Source organism: Phalacrocorax carbo, chromosome 1 (genome assembly GCF_963921805.1).
Source record: "Phalacrocorax carbo chromosome 1, bPhaCar2.1, whole genome shotgun sequence".
Lineage (NCBI taxonomy): Eukaryota > Metazoa > Chordata > Aves > Suliformes > Phalacrocoracidae > Phalacrocorax > Phalacrocorax carbo.
Genome location: NC_087513.1, coordinates 67,750,271 through 67,770,277, shown reverse-complemented (window position 1 = coordinate 67,770,277; position 20,007 = coordinate 67,750,271). Strand labels below are relative to the sequence as shown.

Below are 20,007 nucleotides of genomic sequence, written 5' to 3'. Positions count from 1 at the left end.
CGCACAGTCTGGGATCTGTTTCGTGAAGCAGGTCAAGACTCGTCCTCCACTTTGTCGGGGGGCCGACAGGCCTGGAGCGACACCATGTTTTCTGCTTACCTTGGTCCTCGGTCTCTGCTGAGACTGACAGCAAACACAGGTGAATATTTCTGGGAAGCCTCTGTTACCCTGCTCTCCTCTAGAAAAAGGCTTCACTGTAGAGGCAGCAAAACTAGTTCTAGCCAAGGCAAAACCACCAGCTAAGGGCTTTCAGCCACTACTGGCTGGCCGGGTTCATGAAAAGGTAAAAAATTATGCATCCCATGTGCAGATCCCAAATCCTGTGACTCATTGCTTCACAGAGGAGGAGGCAAAGCAATCAGCATTGACTACCAAATGCAAGGACAGAAAAAAAAAAAAGATTCAGCTGGGAAAAAAAGCAGTGAGGGGAATTTCATTACCAGATCTTAACTTCCATATCATCATCTCTGAGAGCTGCCAGGCAGGTACGGCAGCACATGAGGTCTGCTCAAGCAGACAGGGCTTCCTGTCACCCAGCCCAGGTGAGCAGAAGACTGGCAGCGCACTAGAATGCTTTTTCTCCTATCACCTTTAATAATAATTTCTCATTATAATGGAATCAGACTCATTAGCAACCTTGGCTACCATTTTCTTTCTTCATCTCTGGCTCCTCTTCCTGCCAAGCTTTTTATACTTGAAGGAGGCACAGCTGAAGCAAAAAAGAGCCAAATTTGATGCTAAATAAGCAGTTGCTGTGAAAGACCTGACCTCCCATTTGTGTCAGCTGTGCCAAGTACCAAGCTCAGGTCTAGGCACTCACCGGCAGTCTTCTCCAGGAATTGTCCCCTGCTTGAGAGAGGAACCACCTTCATTCTCTGCATTCTCTCTCCATGATCACATCACACTTGCGCTTTGCTGGGATGTGTATTTGTCTAACATTTCTACCTTGTTTCACATGATAAAGCCAGTAAGACAGGAGAAAAACTGTTTTGTTGTCATCCTACTTTCTACAGCCCTAGAGGGGACTGAAACAGGTCTTGCTCCCAGCTGACCTTGCTCGCTGCATCTCCCACCTGCCTCTTCCTACTGAGTCTCACTGGCTTGGGCAGAGTGTGACCTGTCTCTCTGGTATTGCCTACGCCTTTGGTTATGTGAAGTCAGAGGAGCAACACCTGGTTTCTAATCCCTGCTGCTCAGCAATGTGGGTATGAGTAACACACGGACAGAACTGAGCTCTTGTAAGAAGACATTGTATTTATAAAACATGAAGGAGATCAGTATATCCCCCAGCTCTAAGAGAGAGGTGGCCCAGGAGTTGTCTTGAAGGCACAGAGCCACTTTAAGGCAGATAGTTCAAAGGTACAATTCAGATTTTTAACACAAGGCATCGGTATCTAAAAACCAGTCAGTTTCACAAACTTGTAGGCAATGAGGCAAGCTGTTCATACTGGGCAAACTTTAAAGACAATAACAAAACGAGTCACATTATAATTTTCACACAATGCATTTCTCTCAGAATAAAAACCAGCCCTTCTTCGTTCCCTTTGCTGACCTGCAAAGCGAGCCTCAGCCCCACAGTTCACAGTCCTGAAGACAGAGTCGGCATTTGTGGGCAGAGCCCCCTTGCCATACACCCTGCGCTTGGGGGCCCAGGGTCTCCAGCCCGGACACATCCTGCTCCAGGGAAGGTCTGTTCTGCAGCATGGCCCATCATTCCCCAGCTAGAGAGCTACCGGAGCAGCACCGTCATGCCTGCCTGCCTGCCTGATGCATGGGAAATCCCATGCAACTGATTTCTTCCTGCCGTTGAGGCAGGACACAGCCAGGATGCACATGAAGGCCAAAAACTCGGGGCAAACTTCACCACAAACTCAGGCAAGCTTCCTAAAAAGATCCTGGTGACAGAAACGAGATTGCCTGCTGGGGAAAGTCAGCTTCCCAGCTGTAGAGAAGCCAGGTTCCCTCTTGCTTTCCGGGAGCTGTACTGGAACACAGAGACGAGACCTTCTCGCAGTGGCAGTGCACGCCTTGCAACACTACTGACGGGGTGAACCACCTGCTGATCAGGGACCGTGGTAGCCTGGACACCACCCTGGATGGCCACGTCCTTTCACTGCGTGGCTGCGGGACTACCTGCTCTTGCTCTGCTCCCCACTCTCGCCCTCTTCATGACTCTGGGGAGAAAAACTGCAGGTTGTTTTGGAAGAGGGGATGGAGCCTCAGAGCAAAGCCCAGCGTTGCTCCTGCAATATCTGCTGCTGGCCAGCAAGCCGGGGAGCATGTGGCCTGTTCACTCCCTACAACCTGCAGCGATCTCTGAGCATGTGGGCTGGAAGACAGATTTTGTCCCTGTGGGCTCTCTCCAAGCTCCTCAATGGAGCCTGCCAACTAGTACCAATTAGTATTAATTGTGTTTACTACTGCAATGCTTAAACACCAACTAAGAATCCCCACTGTGCTAGAAAGGGAAGAACATTTGGCAACTTTGACAGTGGGGATACTGGTCATGAGGAAACTGGACTGAAACCCACTAACTCCCTACATCTCCACTAAGGAGTCCTCACAGGGTAAACAGTTCTGCTTGCCACTGGCCTGGGTTACAAGGCGTGAAGGAAGGAGCACAGTTACAGCTAAAGCATGGAGGTGAAATCCTCAAATTCTGCTGGCAGTGCTTGAGTGAGGGCCACACCATACTTTCCAGCCCACTCTTTGCTGATGGTCCTCTCTGGTGAGGAAGAGGGGTTGCTCGTATCATTTAAGCAAAGTGAGTTACCTTCTGGATGTAGCTAATTCTTGCCAGTGTCTGCAGATGAACACCCGCTGCTAACTTTAGGTGCTGCAGACCACATCTAAGCCAGATGTGAATGCACACGATACAAATAACCCTTCCTCCCTGTGTATGACATACGGCCCACCACTGACTCTGTCAGGTCTCCATCTGCAAAATGGGCATCATGCCGTTCTCTGCTTGATGGGGCCAAACAGCTGGATCCTGCTAATGCCTTGTCACATCCCAGTGCTCGCCTTCCCCGCCAGCCTCTCCCCATTCCACAGGGATTGCGTGACAGAGCCAGCCCGGGCAGGCTGTGGAGGCGCAGTCCTGGAGCCTGGAGAGCACCTCACCTGCACACTCATGGGGTTGTGCCTGTGTTTGAGTGAAGCACAGGCTCTGACACGCACCGAGAGCACAACTGACACTGCACATTCCAGGCAGAAACAGGACTTATTGCAACATTGCATCACAGGGCTCTGGCCTCCTAAACTGTTGTAACACATTAAAAAAAAGAAAACAGCATTGACTGGTGTCAGCCTCTTCCCCCTCGCCCCAACGGCAGTGTTTCGTTTCTTAGTCTCTACCAAGGGAAAATACTTTCCCTCAATAAAAAGACTACTCTGCCTTGGGCAGAAGGCTAAGGCTGCCCCTTCTAAGATACTCAGTGTCTGCATTCTGACAAAGGCTCTGTGGGCTCAGAGACACAGCCATCTCTCGTGTACCTCTCACCACAGCTGCACACTGCACAGCCAAGCTTTCTGAAATCTGGTTGACTTTTTCTGACTCCATCAGTCACAAAACCCAGACTGAGGCAAGCAGATGATTTGACAAGATTTCTACCTCACGTGCCAGAACTTGCATGTTCGTTTTCTACTGCAATAGTGGAGCTTGATGGACTTGTCAAGCACCACAGAATTAATAATAAATGAACGCCTATTCTGAATTGGCATCCACTCCACCAGCGTAAAAAAGCGAACATCTCTAGTACCATGTCAGCATTCCTTGCATCCTGCATACCCCCATTACTCTTCTCAACAACTCCCCACAGACCTGGGCGCCATGAGCAGCGTCCTATGTCACACTCTCCCCTGAAGCTTGAGACCAGCAGCGGTCTTTTCAGCATGGTATCGGGACACCAAAGCTCCAGTGCAGAGCACAGACTGTGCTGGGATTTCTGGGTTTCTATACTCCTGTAAAATGGTTACGGGGTAAAAAATCTTGCCTTGCATTAATGGGATTTTTAGGGGCTGAGAATTCCCTCTAGTGTCAGGCTGGCTGTGGACCGGCACTCTTTCCACAGTTCTTGCATCAATGCCAGCATGGGTCTGCCCATCCTTTTATTCACTCAAGCTTCTTCTCTCCTCACTGTTCTTTGCACCCAGTGCAAGTGCCAAGGCCTGAGGCCACCTCCTCCATACGAGGCCAGAGCTCCCAGGGCTGTTCCAGAGATGAAGCACCAACAGCTGTGCCGGTTCTTCAACCAAGAGGTCTGCTCTTTACATAGAACTCAAACTATGACAAGACATAACTGTGAGGCCATAACTTATTAAATTAACCTTCAGATGCTGCATAAATGTACAGGATTTAGAGAACAGAATACTCTGTCTCCTCTTTTTCTGACAAGATCACAATATTTCAACTAATAAAATATTGCCACTTCTTCCCTGCTAGGGTTTCCCTGATATTGTTAGGACAAACACATATGTCTGTCAGATAAGGCTGCAAAGTTCCTCCTGAGATGCCCGTCTAGCTTCTGCGTATAACTCCTCCACTACCCTCAGGCAGTGGATTATAGTTTAGGTGGAGTTGTAATATCAACCCCTGCCACCTTGCCCAGCTGCAGGCAGACGTGGCTCTCATAAGGGAAGTGTACTCGCATCTCCATCCACAGCCCATAATTTGCTGAATATGAGCACAGTTTTTCATAATGACTAAAGTGAGAAGCACAGAGAAACGTCTAAGCACCAGCAGCCTGAAGTGCCTATCAGCTCCTCCACATCCAGATTTCCTTGGGTCAGCACATGGGCATGTGGACACAATACGGGTCAGAGAACTTACTTCGGTCCCCTGTCCAAAAGCATGGATACTGGAGATATAGGGAAGGAGGGGAAATGGGGAGGGTTGGTTTTTTTTTTTCTTTTTTTCCTTCAAGTATTGAAAGAGAAGCTGTGTTACTGTAATAAACCGTTCTGGGCTTAGCTGGGATTTGTGTTTGTTTGGTTTGCACCATGCAAGGCTCAACGAGAAATGACACCTCTCCCACTGTACCATCCACCACACTGCACGACAGGAAACATGAGTCCTTCACTTGGCGACATCTCCCCCACACGCCTTCCCAGCAAGACACTGATCCCATGTCTTGGATGCAACGGCTCACAAGAGAAGCTCATGCTCCTCTGGCCTGACCGTCCTTTCCTCATCTGTGCCATCCCATCAGAAGGCTCTGGAGGCAGAGGAAGAGTCTGTTTGCTCGGCTGTGTGCCTTGATAAAGTGCACGTCGAGACGACACGGTGGACGGTGCTGCTGGGCAGCTTTGGGGTTGAAGGCTACAGGGTCTTCAGCTGGCGCCGGTTCCACATGCCCCGCTTCGAGTGAAACCAGTGGAAAAAGTTTCTCAGGGAGAGACGCTCCACTTCCAGCCCAGCCTGCAAGATCCTGGCATAAAGGAGAAGATTAAATTTAAGTAAGACTTGATTACAAAGGTACCGGGGGGTCGGTCCCAGGAAATCTCTTTTAAGTCATCCTATTGTCAAGAGACTGCCATCAAACTGAAGAGTCCTGAATAGCTCATAGGTATCTCATATCCATAAGCAGGCATCTAATGACATTTGCTGAGTGTTTATGCACCCCTGAGAGCAGGACTGGTTGGGAGTGGGCTGCACGTGCCAGGCTAGGAGAAAAGACAGCTGGCAACATGGGATTGCTCAGGATGGTAGTCTTTTCTGCAGTTATCTGACAGTAATGACAGGAGAGCCCCCAAAACCTAGAACTACCAACCCAGAGGCCTACAATTTGTACAGCAGAGATTCCTCATCATAAACTTCTCAGAAATTATAACCGTACCTTGTGATCTTTGAACGGCTCTCTGACAGTTGCTCTTGTGGGCAATTGCTATAAATAGTATGGGAAGTCTGAGGAACCCAAACTGGACCCACTGTGCACTGCGCTGCTTGACGAGGATAAAGTCTTTATGATCACCAGTCCCTGACCTACCTGTGGCCAACCAGCAGTGTGGCTGGAAGGCACCAGCAAATGGCTCCACTCTTCTTTTATCAGTGTCTGTAGAGGCATATTTTGGGTCTACTCACCCATTAAGTTTGAGGTCAGGACATGCTCAAAGACTGCCTCTCACTGAACAAGCTTATGGTGGCATTCGTCACCTCAGTCTCTTCAGATCCCCACTCCCCTGGCCATGGGTCCTCCAGGATCTAATGCATCTTACCTCTTGAGTGCATGAATGATGACAATGATGCCTACCTGTCCAGGAGTTCCCAGTCCTCTCCTCCCCAGCGGTCCCGAAACTCTTTTGTGTTCATGCCTCCGATCTTGTCAAGGTCAGACTTGTATATGCCCAGGAGACCAAATCCATTCACTTCCCAGTAGCCTGAGGACAGCACCAAAGAGGCACAGGCATGTTGGTGCTTTGAACCATTGAGGACTCCAGCAGGGCTGCTGGAGTGAGACTCAAGCTACTTCTAGTACAATGTTGACACTGGAGAGTCAACTCAGCACCAAGGCAGAGCCAACCGTATTAAAGCTTTGGGAAGTGAGAAAGACTTGCCGACAGGCAGCATGGGCTGTCCTATGAACTTGTTAGCAGAGCCTCTCACATCTCCTGTCTGGCAACATAACACTTAATGTACCTGGACTGTCCCACCTTCAAAGGGCTGTCCCTGTGCCTAAAGGGCTCAGGATGGCCACCTCTGTCTAAAGGAAATCCTACGCTCAGATGATATCTGCCACTTTCCTCCCCGCGACTTGGCTTGGTTTCCCTCACCCCTGGGCTACCAGCTCTCCTCAGGACAGGCTGTGCCCACTAAGAAAAGAGAGAAACGGACAGAAAGGAGTAAAAGAGGGGGTTTCCAACGTCCCAAATCCATAGAGAGCACTAGGAAATGATGAGGAGAAACATTATATAACGGGCTCTGCTCTCTCTTTGATCTCAAATTCCAGGTACCTGACACTGTTAAACCCCGTCCTATGTCTAAAGCACTCTCACCTAGTGGCCCTGGAAGTACCTCAAGCTCCAGACCTTGACAGCACCAGAGGAACAAATCTAGAGGTGGCAGGCACCCTCCTCCTTTCCCCATTCTGCGAGGTCTGAGCCAAAGAGGCTCCACCCCCTCTTACCATCAGGCCACTGTGGGGACATGCCGCAGTGCAGCCTCATGACCATGGGTGCAAAGGCCATCTTGCCTTCCACGCAGTGCTTCCGGATTGAATCAATGACTCCAGCTGGGAAGTGGATGTGGAGGTCGCACAGGAAAATGATGCTATGTGGGTCCTGGAACCAACCACACCGGTTGGGGAAAAAAATAGGTTGACTTTAAGTAAGTCTTTTTTGAGAGGCATGAAGAGAGAGATATGGGAGTGGATTAAAGAGCCATTTGTTGCTGGATCAGAAATTGAGATCCTAGGGGCTCGCAAAACGGCCACTGACTGGCTGTTGAACAATGGGTATGAAATACTATGACTATGACCTGGCAGAACCAGTATCACAAAGCTGCTACTGCTGATTTCCCTCCAGTCTGATAGTCTCAGCAGATGGGCCAAGGACCGAATGGACCACAGGCTGCTTGGAGCAAGGGGTGAAACCCTTGCTCTGGAGTGACAGGAAACACAACTACATTTGATCTGGTCTGCACGGCTATTCCCTTCCTTAAAAACCAGCATGTTCAGTATGAAAGGCAAGAGGTAGCACCAGATGTATACTATCAGCCTTCCTGTCCACCCCAAGTCCCCCAAGCTTACCGTCACGAGGTCTATGCCTGCCTGCAGCCCAGCAGAACGCTCGAAATTCCCTGTCAGCTTCAAGTACCGATAGCTGGGGGTCAGACGGGAAAGAGGAGTTCAGTGTGTGCGTGCCAGCAAGCACAGAAAGCACCGCTGCCAGCGGTACACCACAGGTACATGCTGCAGAGCCGCCCCTTGCCCCCGTGCACCCTCCCAAGGAGGAGGAAAGCCTTTGTTGTGCAAGTGCACAAGCTCAGTACTGCTCCAGGTCCCAGCGTGCCCCAAGGGTCTTCCCACTTATGCAGCAAAGACATGGCAGTCCTTAGCAAAAGTCTTTTCAGCTCTAGTCCAGCTCTGTCTTAAGACTAGACCTGTTACTGGGAACCCCTGGCACGTAAAAGAAAGGACCAGCCAAGTCTGGTTCAGGTCAGAGTAGGGTAAGCCAGACAGCTATTCCAGCAACTGGGGTCCCCAGAGGTCTCCACATTCTCTGTCCTATTTCTTACAGCTTTCTTCTCTTCTCCATCCCCACCCTGCCCCATAACTGCAAGACTTGCTTTCTGTCCTCTCTTGCAAATTTGAACAAAAGCCAGGGGAAAAGAGATGCTTCTGGATGGATGACTGCAACAGGTACTGCCCTAGAGTTTTATAACACAATTATATGCAGGATACATGTATGTACATTATAACAACAATATATGTATGCATATGTGCAAGGTCTGGATGGATGTCCTCATTGGGTTTCTAGCTGCAGGAGACTGTGGCTGGTCAATACAGAGAGATTGGCAGATGTGCTCTGTTTGCAGGCATATGCATGTGAGCAGTTTTTTGTGATGAAGCAGTACTCTCACCTGTGCAAGGCAGACCTTTTCAGAGCCTTCTCTACATCCATGTCATCGCTGCTGTAGTCCGTGATGATGATGTTGAAGTATGGATCCTTAGTGACTCGGAACAGCTCTTCCATATCGGAGATGAACTGCAGCACCCAACGTGCCTGGTTTTTCACTAGTTGTATTGCAAGAGGGAGAGAATCAAAGGACAACTAATTTCAAAGACTGCGTGGCTTCTCAACAGGCAAGGCTTCTTGCCTCCCCTCAAACCCTGCTAACCTTGCCCACAGTCAGAAAACCTGGACCAAAGAGCACAGGAATCAGTGTGGATTCTTTCCCAGTGTGCGATGAGTTTTTTCTGAGCTTAAAAGCCATAGGAGTCTAGGCCCTGTCATATTTCTGAGGGGGTTTAATTTGGTGAGGACAGAAATTGGAAGTGACCCAAATGAAACAGTTGAGGCTGGCCCAGACCCACTGCTCAGGCTGTGCCCAGGGGAAGTGCCTGCCATGCCATCCCTTGATGTCCTGGGATGGCAGGTCCCCCTTACCTGGCACCACGAAGTGAACCACAGCACGATGGTTCCAGGAAAAGCCCTGGGGCCAGCACAGCTCTGGCTCATTCGCCACAGCCATCAGGTGCCGCTGACGACCCCACGCTAGGTTCCTCATCTTCCTCTCCTCTTCCTCATCTCCGCCAACACCCTGCCAGCCCCGCGCAAAGACATACTCGGAGAAGCGGACGAGCCGCTCTCCCTGCTCCAGCAGCTCCAGCTCCAGCAGGTAGCGGCTGCCTCGTATGCGGTCCTGGCGTTTCTCCACGTTCACAATACGCTGCAGCTGGAACCGCCTGCAGGAGATACAGCTGGGGTGAGCATGTCCCCCACACAGCAGCCCCTCTCCCACCTCCGGCCCGTTCAGCTCTGCCAGGCTCTTTCCTCCTGGCTAGCACAAACCTTTTTGTCCCTAGCTTCCCCCCACTTTGCTGCACCACTTCCGAAGTCCCATGGGAAGGTTTAGCACCTGTTTCCTAAATCCACAAGCATGTGGGATTAGATCTGGGATTCCAGCCAACAGAAAATATTTGGCAAGGGAAATGAAATAAAGGTGACACAGAAAATAACAAATGTGTCTGACTGATTGTAGGGCTGGTAATAGTGAGTGTATTCAACACCTCCTACAATGATCTTGGCACAAGGAGTATGTTTGGGCTAGTGAAGCTGTCTGATGACAGCTAATCAGCCAATAACACGGAGTAGGACTGAGCAATCATACAGTAAAAACTGGGGTGAGCTGTAGGTTCAGAATGGCCAAAACAGGATGAAATGCCAGGTCATGCCCTTTCGGATCATAACAAGAGTTTCTGCTGTAAAATGGATGCTCATCAGTTAAAAATGCCGAGAAAAGCTTGCGTGTACTCATCAGTTACACCATGACTGTGACTGATGTGGCCCTGAAGAAACAAACGAGACCTTAAGATGTAGCATGAGAGCTACTTTCAACAGGGATTGGGGACTAGTAACACCCATTCTACAAAACATCCAGGATACCGGTCATTTATGTACAGGAAAATTAACCCAAACTGAAACAGCATGGAGAAGGACAGATAGGAAAAATTATGGAAACAGAGGCCAATGCAACATAAAGGTCAGGAGTTGGATATTTTGGCTTTTAGAGGGTCAGAAGACGTACGTCTGTTTGCCAGAAAGATGGTAAGTCTTGAGAAGAGAAAGAACAATATCAAGACCATGTAAAAAGAGAGTACCAGCAAAAGCTGATCTCCAGTGGGTCATCAAAGCAGCGAGGAGCTGAAACATCTTCCCGAATCAGTACTAGGATCTAGAAATCCTGCTAGTTTTAAGATGGAGGTGCACACATTCAGATAACAGTGTAGGGTACTTAGTTGTCTCTGAGGTCAGTGTACTGATCTACATTACCTGATAGGTCCCTTCTGGTCCTATGTCCAAAGTGATTCACAAGCTGAGATGTGGCAGACATCACACCACAAGCACAAGGAGCTCCAGTCCTACTTCATATCAGCAGGGTTTCTTTATCTTCAATTGGTAAAATGCTCCTAATGTGCTCTCAACACCTGCACTGTGCAAGGAGGAAGCCAGCAAAAGGCCAGGGATGCCAGCTGGATGAGAACCTTCAATCTTTCACTTTTACTGCCACCAGCTGTTGGAGGGCGATATTCAGCCCCCAGACATGGTCTGGTGTCCAGTAATTCCCATTTTTCAGCCAAAAGAGGTATTTAAAGCCCAGGTTTTTATGCAGATTCTTGCCTGATGTCTTATTTCCCACATCTAGTTTATCCTCGGATTCCCACTAGCTCTGCACACGACAGGTATTCCCTGTTTAGCATAGTGCACCAGCTCCAGGACACCCCACCTTGGACATGAATGCCCTCTACTCTGCCTTACCCTTTACTTCTCTGGTTGAGCTTCTTGAGGAAGACACGTGTGACTTCGAGGGCCTCCCTTTCTCTTAGCAGCAAGTTTCCTGACGTGTTGCATTTCAGGTCAATCCAGTCTGTGCGCAGCATATGGAAGTCCAGGTTGCTTGTGCTGAAGGTCTGCTCCCAGTTCACCGCCTGGTCAAACGCTGGTACGTAATCGAAATCCTCCTCATCTTCCTCCTCTGGCTCCCCATCCGCCTCTTCCTCTTCCTCTTCTGCTGCCACAGGTCTAGACTTGCCCTTCACAGGAGATGCCACCTGCACCTCTCCCTCACCCACATCCCCACCATCGGCAGCTTTCTGCTCAGCAATGTAGGACTCCACTTGGTTCAGCCACTGCGGCAGCCCAGGGTGCTGCCTGGGGCTGGCAGCACTCACAGCGTGTCTGCTGGCTTTGCCAGAGACCGGGTCTCCTTTCCCAGCTGGCACAGTGCCTGCTGGCTGCAGCCTGTCCTTAGCAGCGCTGAGGTCTCCTCGAGGTCTCACCCCTTTGGGAATCATGACCCCTGAGTCCCTGGGGCTACCGACAGGCTGATCCCTCTGCGACACAGTCCTAGGAGGGGCGTTCGCCTTTTTGACGGGCGCTCTTCCCTGGATGGCCCTGGCATGCTGCGGAGGGCTCCTGGAGTTGTCTTTGACACCAGTTTTGAAACGGGGTCTCTTCATAACGGGGTTCCTCTCTAGGCCAGCCTGGCTGAGTCTTTGGTTGGCAGAGGCCAACGTGGTTGATTTCAAACCAGGCCTCTTCGTCCCTCTCCTCTGTAGTCCTTCTCCTATGTTGCCACCTGTCACTGAGAGGAGCCGACGATGCTCCTGGAGGGAATAGTCCTCATGAACGTTATTGTTGCCCACCATGCTGCTGGGAGTGTTACTTGCCAGCTCTGCCCTCCCCATGCCGGGTCGCTCAGGAGGACTGGTACTCTCCGCATCCTGCTCCGTGTACTGCAGGTTGTCCAGGTTCCCCTCCTGGGAGCCTGCAGGAATAATTGCAGTTACACCTCTGGCACCATCCCGCTGCCTTTCCATTCCTGATCCAGGCACCTGCCCCACCAGTGGCCCCACCTCGCCTCATCTCAGCATTGTCTCTCCTGCTTAGAGGGACAGGGATGCTCTTGGACACGGAAGCTGTGCTCTTGCTGGTACCAACCTCCTCAGCACCCATTAACCTGCATTGCCAAAGGCTGTGGAGGGGTCTGGCTTTGCCTTTAGCTGTCAGTCTGGCCACAGCTTTGCAGGGCAGGTGTGAGCACAGGCTGACACACTGCACCCCTTCAGCTCTGTCACTTCTCCCCTCATTTTTTCTGGAATTGCACCTCAGCTAAGTTGCAGGTCTGAGAGGTAATTGTCACATTGTCTGCTACAGCCCACTGTCTGGTGACCTCCCAACCTGCCCTTAAAGAGAAGTGGAAGTGGCAGCAAAAATCTCCTTCCAGCCAGAGCAATCTGGCAGGGAAGGGCTGCAACTTCCTTGGCATGGAAAGTCAACAGGTTCTTTCAGCTAGTCCTGGAAGATCACACACAAAAGTGACAGATAAAAGGATCCTCCAGGCTCTGATGTTAAGGCCCCTACCTGGATGCTCTGTCTTTTCTCCAGAGTCGAGACTCTTCTCTGGCCGGTCCATTTTCATATACTTGTAGAATCCAAACCTGCAGAAGAAAGGGCAAAACCCAAGTTTGATGAAAGTTACTTTGTCTTCTCCAAATAAATTAGAGCCAGTGCTTCAGAGGTGATGGTCTATTACTCTGATTACATCTACCCGGCATCTCTAGACCCTCCTTTCCTACCATCATCACCATCTTCCATATCTATAGGCACTCAGATTTTACTCTGCACTCTCAAAGCTGTCAGTTTTCCTTGCTTATTGTCTCAGTCTCTCAGACGTTTTCTCATAAGCACAGGAGGAAATCCTAATATAAGTACCCTGAAACACTTCTTCAGCCTCCCTTAAACTGCTCCTTAAAGCTTACTTATGATGTAGTGCTCACAAATGCAAGTCATCATGCTGCAAAAGCAGCTCAGGCAGGTAATTGCAATGATCTCCCTCTCTCTTCCCTCGTACCACTACTGTCCGTGGGCAGTCCTCATATGCCTGTGTTTCAAGCTTTGGGAAGGGATTTCCAGGACTGTTTCCCTCCATGTGTGCTTGATGCAAAGCAAAATGGGTCCCCAGTTCCCAAATCCTATCACAATACAAATAAATTGTCAAAAGAATAAACCTGAGTGGCACCTTCCAGCCCATGACAGCCACCTTCATCCTTCACTATAAACCCCTGTCCCAGGAGTTCCCTCCCAACCCTACGATACGATCTGTTGTTCTAGCCCTCAAAATAGTCCTGTAGGGAGGAAGAAGATCCTGAGTACAGGGAGACCACCATCAGTTATCTCACCAGAAAAGTGACTCTCTTTATCCTGCAAAAACATCCTCCTGAACAGAGGAGAGTCCTTACACAAGGTGTCTGCCTGTAGCAGGGGAGAGCATGCAAGTGGCAGTTCTCTTGCAAGGCCACCACTGGGAGCTGGACCCCAGTGAACATGAATGACGTGTTTATTTCCCCAGAGAGATGCCTGGTGGTGAGCACAGTTTGGGTTTCACAGGACAGCCACTAGGAGGCTCCAGCTGCTGACAGGCAAAATTTGCTGGAAATCCATTCCCCGACGTAGTAGAACATGTTCTGCCCCAGCTTCTACGTTAATAGAGTAAGAAAAGCAATAGCAGTTTCCCTTTGAGACCTAAACAGATTTTCACTTAAAGGGAGCATATGTTATTGAAAGAATCTATAAATGCTTTAATGTTTTCAAAGGCTTAAGGGATCTTTAAGAATTAAGAGAGTCCTACAGAAGTGAGTATGAAATTCCAACCCAATTCCAGCATTCAAACCATCTCCTCTCTCCCTGCTAGTAAATCCACATTTGCTGCATCCTACCTTTCCAAGTAATAAGGGTTTTCCTGATAGAAGCATTTGTTGTCATTCTCCATGTGGCTCAGGCGGCTGTAATCATTCGGGTAAACAAAGGATAAATGAACCTGGGAAGAAGGGAGGAAAATAAAGTAAAACCCTCATAAATGCCAGGTATCAGTCACCAGGTGACCAGCCGTTTTGAGAGGGAGCAGGGGTTGTTCACTAACAATCTCCAAGGCACCCAGTAGCAGGTTCTGAGAATGGAAAACAGAAGGAAGCATGCTGAGATGTGTGCAGGGGTGTGCCTTTTTATCTCTCAGCATCAGTCCGTCCATCTCTGTAGCTGTGCGTTTAGGGCATACAACAGAGAAAGAACTAGCTGGGAGAGAGGTAGGCAAGTCCTCCTGAAGAGATGCAGGGGATCAGAGGAGCCCAGAAAGCAGGTAGGGAGACCTCCAGGCAAGGCTGAGAGAGCTGGGGCTGCCCAGGATCCAAGTCCCCCAGGGAGTGTAGGCTTGCACTAGCATCCAGGGGGGGCGAACCGTGCTGGTGACCTGTCCCCAGCAGACCTCAGAGTCTGCTCTGCTACGCAGGAGACTAATCCCTGCAATGCTGCATACCCCGCAAGTTTGAGTGCCCTCTCAAGACCAGTTTTAGGCTCATCAGGGATTTTAGTAATCCACAGAGACTACAGTTCACTCTGTGGAGAATAACAACCTCAGCCATGGTGAGGCTCCGAGTGAAGGCAAGCTCAACTCTTTGGTTTGAGTTCTGAGGGGCTCTGTAAGACACACATGCTTGTATCCCAGTGAGACCTGTGACCAGTGTACAGCACCCATCTCCCTTCTCTTAGTGTTGCCCTCTGGCGTGTACTGGGACACTCAGACCTGAACAGCAGATGGTCAAATCTGCCCAGGAGCTTCAGATTGGTGGAAAGGCCCCATGGTTAATGGGGTCTCCCTCCTTCTTCTGAGCAAGTACCTGCACAAGGGAAAAAACTTACAAACTGGAGTCCCTGGTAGCGCTGCAGAGGAAATCCATTCACCAGGTAGCTGGGCTTGTACGGGCAGTCTGGCAAGGCTCGGCGCACATGAGACTTGCTGAGGAGAGGCACTGCGAAGAAGGAACACGAGACAAGCATTGCTGGAGGAGCCCTGCTGCAACCAGTGCACCAGCTTAGCTACTTCCTATGCTTATTTTCTATTAAACCTTGTAAAAACTAACAGATACATAACACAAACTACCTTGCACAGCTCATCTTTTTACAATGCTCTATGGCACTTACACTAAAATATTATGCCTGGGGATGTCGTGTGAGCTGGATGCCAAGAAAGAGGAGCTGGGTTTAGTCTGTGCTTTGTCTGCTACAGTAACTGATATTGCATATGGGCCCTCTCTTCTGCACTGGAGAGAAAAAAGCACGGTCTTTGATAACTGTGGAGTAGGAGGACAATCTTTCTCAGCTGTGCTACTACACGTGCTGTGACAGGCTGTAGCTACCTCCTTAACTGCTTTGCAAGTCTTACCTTTGTAGAGAGTGTCCCGGGGGTCAGGCTTCAACATGTCAGCTGGGTGTGCCTTGCTGCCTGCGCTGTCAGCAGGCCGGCTCATGTGACTGGCCAACGTCTGTGGGATATGCCCAACCTCATCCATCTTTAAAAGTGTCTCATCTAGAAGCCAGAGAGAGAACGGAAGGGGGAGGAAGGGCTAATTTGTCCCTTGTCCCAAAAAATGCCCCTCCCCAGTGTCAGCCCTTTCCAAACCGCATGGCATCCATGGCACTAATGCTGTCTCTGGCATAGCAATGTCTAAATGATGCTGATCAGGAGCTTCACTGCAAAGACACCGTGAGAAGGAAAGGCTTTGACTCAGAAAGCTGGAAATACAAAAGCTGTGGAGTAGGAACATGGCTATCACTGAAGGCAAACAAACACAGGGATGAGTAATGGAGGAAAATTACCTCCTGCCTCAGACACGCCAGCAGTGGTGTGCTGAAGAAGCCCCGTGCTGGCAGGAATTACTGGACACATCTAAACTATTAGCATTAAGTTTATCTTAAAAGGAGACAGAAAAGATGAAAGGGAGGAGTAACTTGAGGAGTAGAGCTCTCTCCTGTGCTGGAAAAGAAGGACCCTGGGGGGAGGCCTTCGGTGGCTGAGGAGGATAATGCTCTGGCAGGGAAATGGAGACCCACAGTAAGCCAGGAGCAATGGGAAGCTTAAATTCAAGACTGGGTATTAGTTATGTTTTTTCTTGGGTGCTGCTGCCAGGGACTTCATGTCTCTATGGATCTTACCCTCAGATGAGGGGAACTGAATAAATATCCAGGAGGGAAAGGCAACATGCTGCCAAAGGCATTGGGGTTACTCTTAGCACCTTTGGGGTACTGAACAACATGGAAACTCAGAAGGAATGGGATGACATGTGATACAGCCAAAGGCTGATATGGAAGAGGAAAATACTGTACTGGCAGAAGATGCCTGCAGCATTGTGCCCAACCATGAAGGGATCTTCTGGAATGTGAGTCTTCCCTCCTACAGGGAATTAATGAGAAGAAAACAGTGGAAGGAAAAAGGATGGGGACAGAAGACCTAACGGAAAGCCTAATCCTGATCAAATGGCAGGTTTTAGAAAATACAGCAGCAGGTTGTGATCCAAGACACAGCAGAAGTCTCAACTACGTCAGGGAGTCTTCCCTGGGCAAAAGCGTTGGCATGGAAAAAAGCCCAGAGATGTTGGAAGGCAACAGTGGTAGATATGGAAAGGGGGAATTCTGGCAGAGGAAAGTGATGCTGACAAACCTAGATAAGGATAAACAGGACTAAGGAGCTCCTTAACTGATAAAGGCATCACTTGATGTGCTAAGAAGGGTTTACAAAACAGGAGGGACTGGGCTGATGTGCTTGCTGCAATCCAGCAGCAACCTGAAGAGTCTTGAGGCTGCTATAGAAGAAAGCTACATCCCCCAGTATCGCCAGGGTATCCCATTGTGTCCAGCACCTAGAGTGAAATCTCCTGGAAGTGCTACAGCAGACCCTTCTCCCTGGTCATGTCCAGCTGCCAACGCACCCCCACAGCTCCTATGTTATGGGCCTCTCGTTCCCCTTAGTTCTCTGCAGGCAACCTCCATCCCATGTTACTCTCACATCTGGAACAGTTCTCACCCTTGCAGACTCTCCTCCCTTCCCTTCCTCACCAACTCTAGATTTCCCTGAAATAATGTTCCAATCCTACTTCCAAGTCTATATTTAATAATGAGACACACTCCTGTCCAGATGCCTCTCTCCTGACCTGTCTTACTTCTTTCTTGCAATGATCTGTACACATGGTATTTGCCTGGCTAGACTATGATTCATGGTGAAACACTGCTGATATGTTTTGGAAGACTGGAGAGATGCTTGGGGAAACCTGTGGTGAAGATACTTACTAGCAAAAAGGGAGAGGTATTGGGAGTCAATGACTTTGAACTTCGCTTCTGGGTCATTCAGTCTCCACTGGAACAGAGAAATACATTAAAACGAAGTGCTTATGGAGTTAACAAGCTTGAACAAAAGGAACAGGCACAAGATGTTTTTTCACCAGATGGGCTCGCAGCTTCCTCTTTCTCCTTACTATGACTGAGTTTACCTAGCAGCAAAAGACTGAGGATGAGCTGAGATCCCCCAGGACACATCCAAAGCAGGAGAGGACAAAGAGCTGCAACAGAGACCAGAGAGGGCAGAATTATCCCAAGCAAGCAGAGGAAAGGGTCCTGACATGTGGCCAGGGCTACACAGAAGCCCTACATAGAAACAGGTAAGAGCTCTGGAAAGGATTAGATAATTCTCATGCAAAGAGGAGCTGGAGCACGGGAAAGGAGGGAAATCATTACAAACGTTCCTGAGCTCTGCAGGGACGCATATACAGCACGGCCATTTGCCCAGACTCACTGCTACTTCCACATGGTCTGTTCCTCTGTCATCCTGCTTGTGCAGCACCTCAAAATAATACCTGCCTGCAGCTGACAACCTGTGAAGAACAATGTGTCTGTCACCAAGAGCATTGAGGAACACTTCTTAGCTTGTCAGCAGACAATGAGTGAAGAGCAACCACACCCTTGAAACAACCTAGTTCTCAGGGTGAGCAGGGTTAGGACTGCCAAGAAAATCCAGATGTTGACAGAGAGATAGGTAGCGTCCCTTGTGCACCTGGAGTGTTCCAGACCCTTCTCACCTAATTCTGATTAACTCCCTTTCAGTCTTGCCTGCTGGGTTTTGGCCTCTGGGAAACCTGGCCAATTCCAAGGCAGGAAGCTCGGGATACAGTTCGTATAAAGGAGTCTGGATCTGCTGGTGGCTGCTTCCTCCAGGGAAGAAAAATACAGTGTTGCATTCCTGCAGTAAATCAGCAAAGCAACTGGCACAGGTGTGGATGTGTCACTTCAGCTTTGGCGATACCCCAGAGTAATCCCTTTCTCTATATTACTAAATTCTTCAGAACAAGCCTGGGTTCCTTTTCCTTGTCCTTGTGATTTCCTGGCCATGTGCAGAGGTGTCTGGGAGCAAAGGGCTTTTCTCACTCACCTCACCATCTTTGACTGCTGGCTGTGAAATTTCCCAAACTCCCCTGGTGCGGTCCACTCCTTCCCTGTCTGCGAAGAGACAGAAAATGCTCTAGTTAAGATTAGTTTTTTTCCCTGGCTACTGCACTGGGAGCGATGAAAAAGGAAAACTGAGCTACTCCTGGTAAGTTGTCTGAGAGATCCACAACCTGTGGACAGATTTAAGTCCCTTGATCATGAACACAGGGCTCCCAACAGCACTGCCAATATGTAACTGGCTTAAGGTATGTTGTGTCATACCTGTCTGGCGTCTGTGGTGGTGTCGTCTGTAGTTGGGCAGGAAAATAAATGTGGATAGTCCATGGAAGTACGTAAGACAGGAAGGCCTCCATCCCCACAGAAACATTAAAGCTTTGATGGAAGAAGCCATGCAGCATGCACTGTACCTTGCCTACACTGGCCAGCAGCTGGAGACCAGAGGTCTTTTCATCTGGACTCAGCCAGAACTCAGCATTGTCGTCCGCAGCGATGGCAAACTGAAACTCCCCTGTCAAGAGATGGAGGAGTAAGTAGGGCTCAAGGGTAAGGGCCTGTGCACAGAATGGATTCTGCTCCTCTAAAATACAGCTTTCACCTTCTTTCCTGGTGAGACCACACCTTCCCTTTTGGGATTACCACCACCACCCCTTTGAACCTCTCTTCATTCTCTGACTCTGCCATGATTGAAAACAAAACTTTACAGATGCAACTGGTTCACTGCCCCTCCTGCATTGGCTTCACTTGACATCTCACCTGGAAAGCTAAGAAGTCCATGCAAAGTTTCCCTGCCTCCCCTTTTGTTTCCAGAGCAAATTTTTGTGTGAGAAGCTGTGTTTGGATGGAGGAACATGCACGTGAAGCCACGAAGGGAGGCAGAGGTGCTTGAGTCTCACTGTTCTGGATGGGGTTACGGGGACGGCGGTTGAGGGCCAGGGGACAAGGAGATGTGGGTGAGCGCTAGCAGGCTCCTCCTGCATACAGCTGGGAGATACAGATGTCAGCTGCTGTCAGCTTGTATTCATGCACCCAGGGAGCAGCAGGAACATAAATGATGTCATGTACAGTCCTGTGCAGGCGAGGGAGGGAGGAAAAGCTTAGGGATTGCTCGTGTCCACGAACACGCCATGGGGCTGTGCATTCATGACAGCATTGTTTTTTATCTAGCACTTTCCATCTGTTTTCTTCTATGCTTTTCCTTTCCACCCTACAGGGGAGGCAGATGTGTTTCACCCATGCCAAGGCCATGGCCAGTCACGCACAGCTAGCTGGGCTTCCCACGTGAGGGACCTGGCGTTGCGCTTGCCAGGGTGAGAGCACCAGTGGTTCAGCACTAGGAAGGGAGGGAGGAGCAGGTGAGAAGAGACGTGAGTGAAAGCACATCAGCTTCAGAGCCCTCACCATCAGTGAAAGGATGCAGGTAGCCAAATATCCGGAGACCATAGTTGGTCCATTTTGGGGATACAGCCAGCTTCTTCAGAGTAGTTCTCATCTGAAGTGGAAGAAGAAAAAAATAAT

General features: G+C 49.6%; 1 protein-coding gene across 1 annotated transcript in view; it reads right to left on the bottom strand.

Annotated features, from left to right (window-relative positions):
* Window positions 1-1,234: 1,234 nt before the first annotated feature.
* The window catches only part of B4GALNT3 (beta-1,4-N-acetyl-galactosaminyltransferase 3), a 70,427-nt gene continuing 51,654 nt past the window's right edge, over window positions 1,235-20,007 (bottom strand). The window contains exons 5-20 of the mRNA XM_064458194.1: window positions 19,891-19,981; window positions 18,900-19,000; window positions 18,476-18,543; window positions 17,843-17,921; window positions 17,341-17,407; window positions 15,440-15,583; window positions 14,917-15,026; window positions 13,938-14,038; window positions 12,583-12,659; window positions 10,978-11,986; window positions 9,106-9,404; window positions 8,579-8,732; window positions 7,746-7,818; window positions 7,125-7,278; window positions 6,252-6,378; window positions 1,235-5,429 (exon numbers count right to left, since the gene is read on the bottom strand). Coding sequence (XP_064314264.1) covers window positions 5,321-5,429; window positions 6,252-6,378; window positions 7,125-7,278; window positions 7,746-7,818; window positions 8,579-8,732; window positions 9,106-9,404; window positions 10,978-11,986; window positions 12,583-12,659; window positions 13,938-14,038; window positions 14,917-15,026; window positions 15,440-15,583; window positions 17,341-17,407; window positions 17,843-17,921; window positions 18,476-18,543; window positions 18,900-19,000; window positions 19,891-19,981 — 2,763 coding nt within the window. The 3' untranslated portion in view covers window positions 1,235-5,320. The remainder of the gene's footprint in view (window positions 5,430-6,251; window positions 6,379-7,124; window positions 7,279-7,745; window positions 7,819-8,578; window positions 8,733-9,105; window positions 9,405-10,977; window positions 11,987-12,582; window positions 12,660-13,937; window positions 14,039-14,916; window positions 15,027-15,439; window positions 15,584-17,340; window positions 17,408-17,842; window positions 17,922-18,475; window positions 18,544-18,899; window positions 19,001-19,890; window positions 19,982-20,007) is intronic.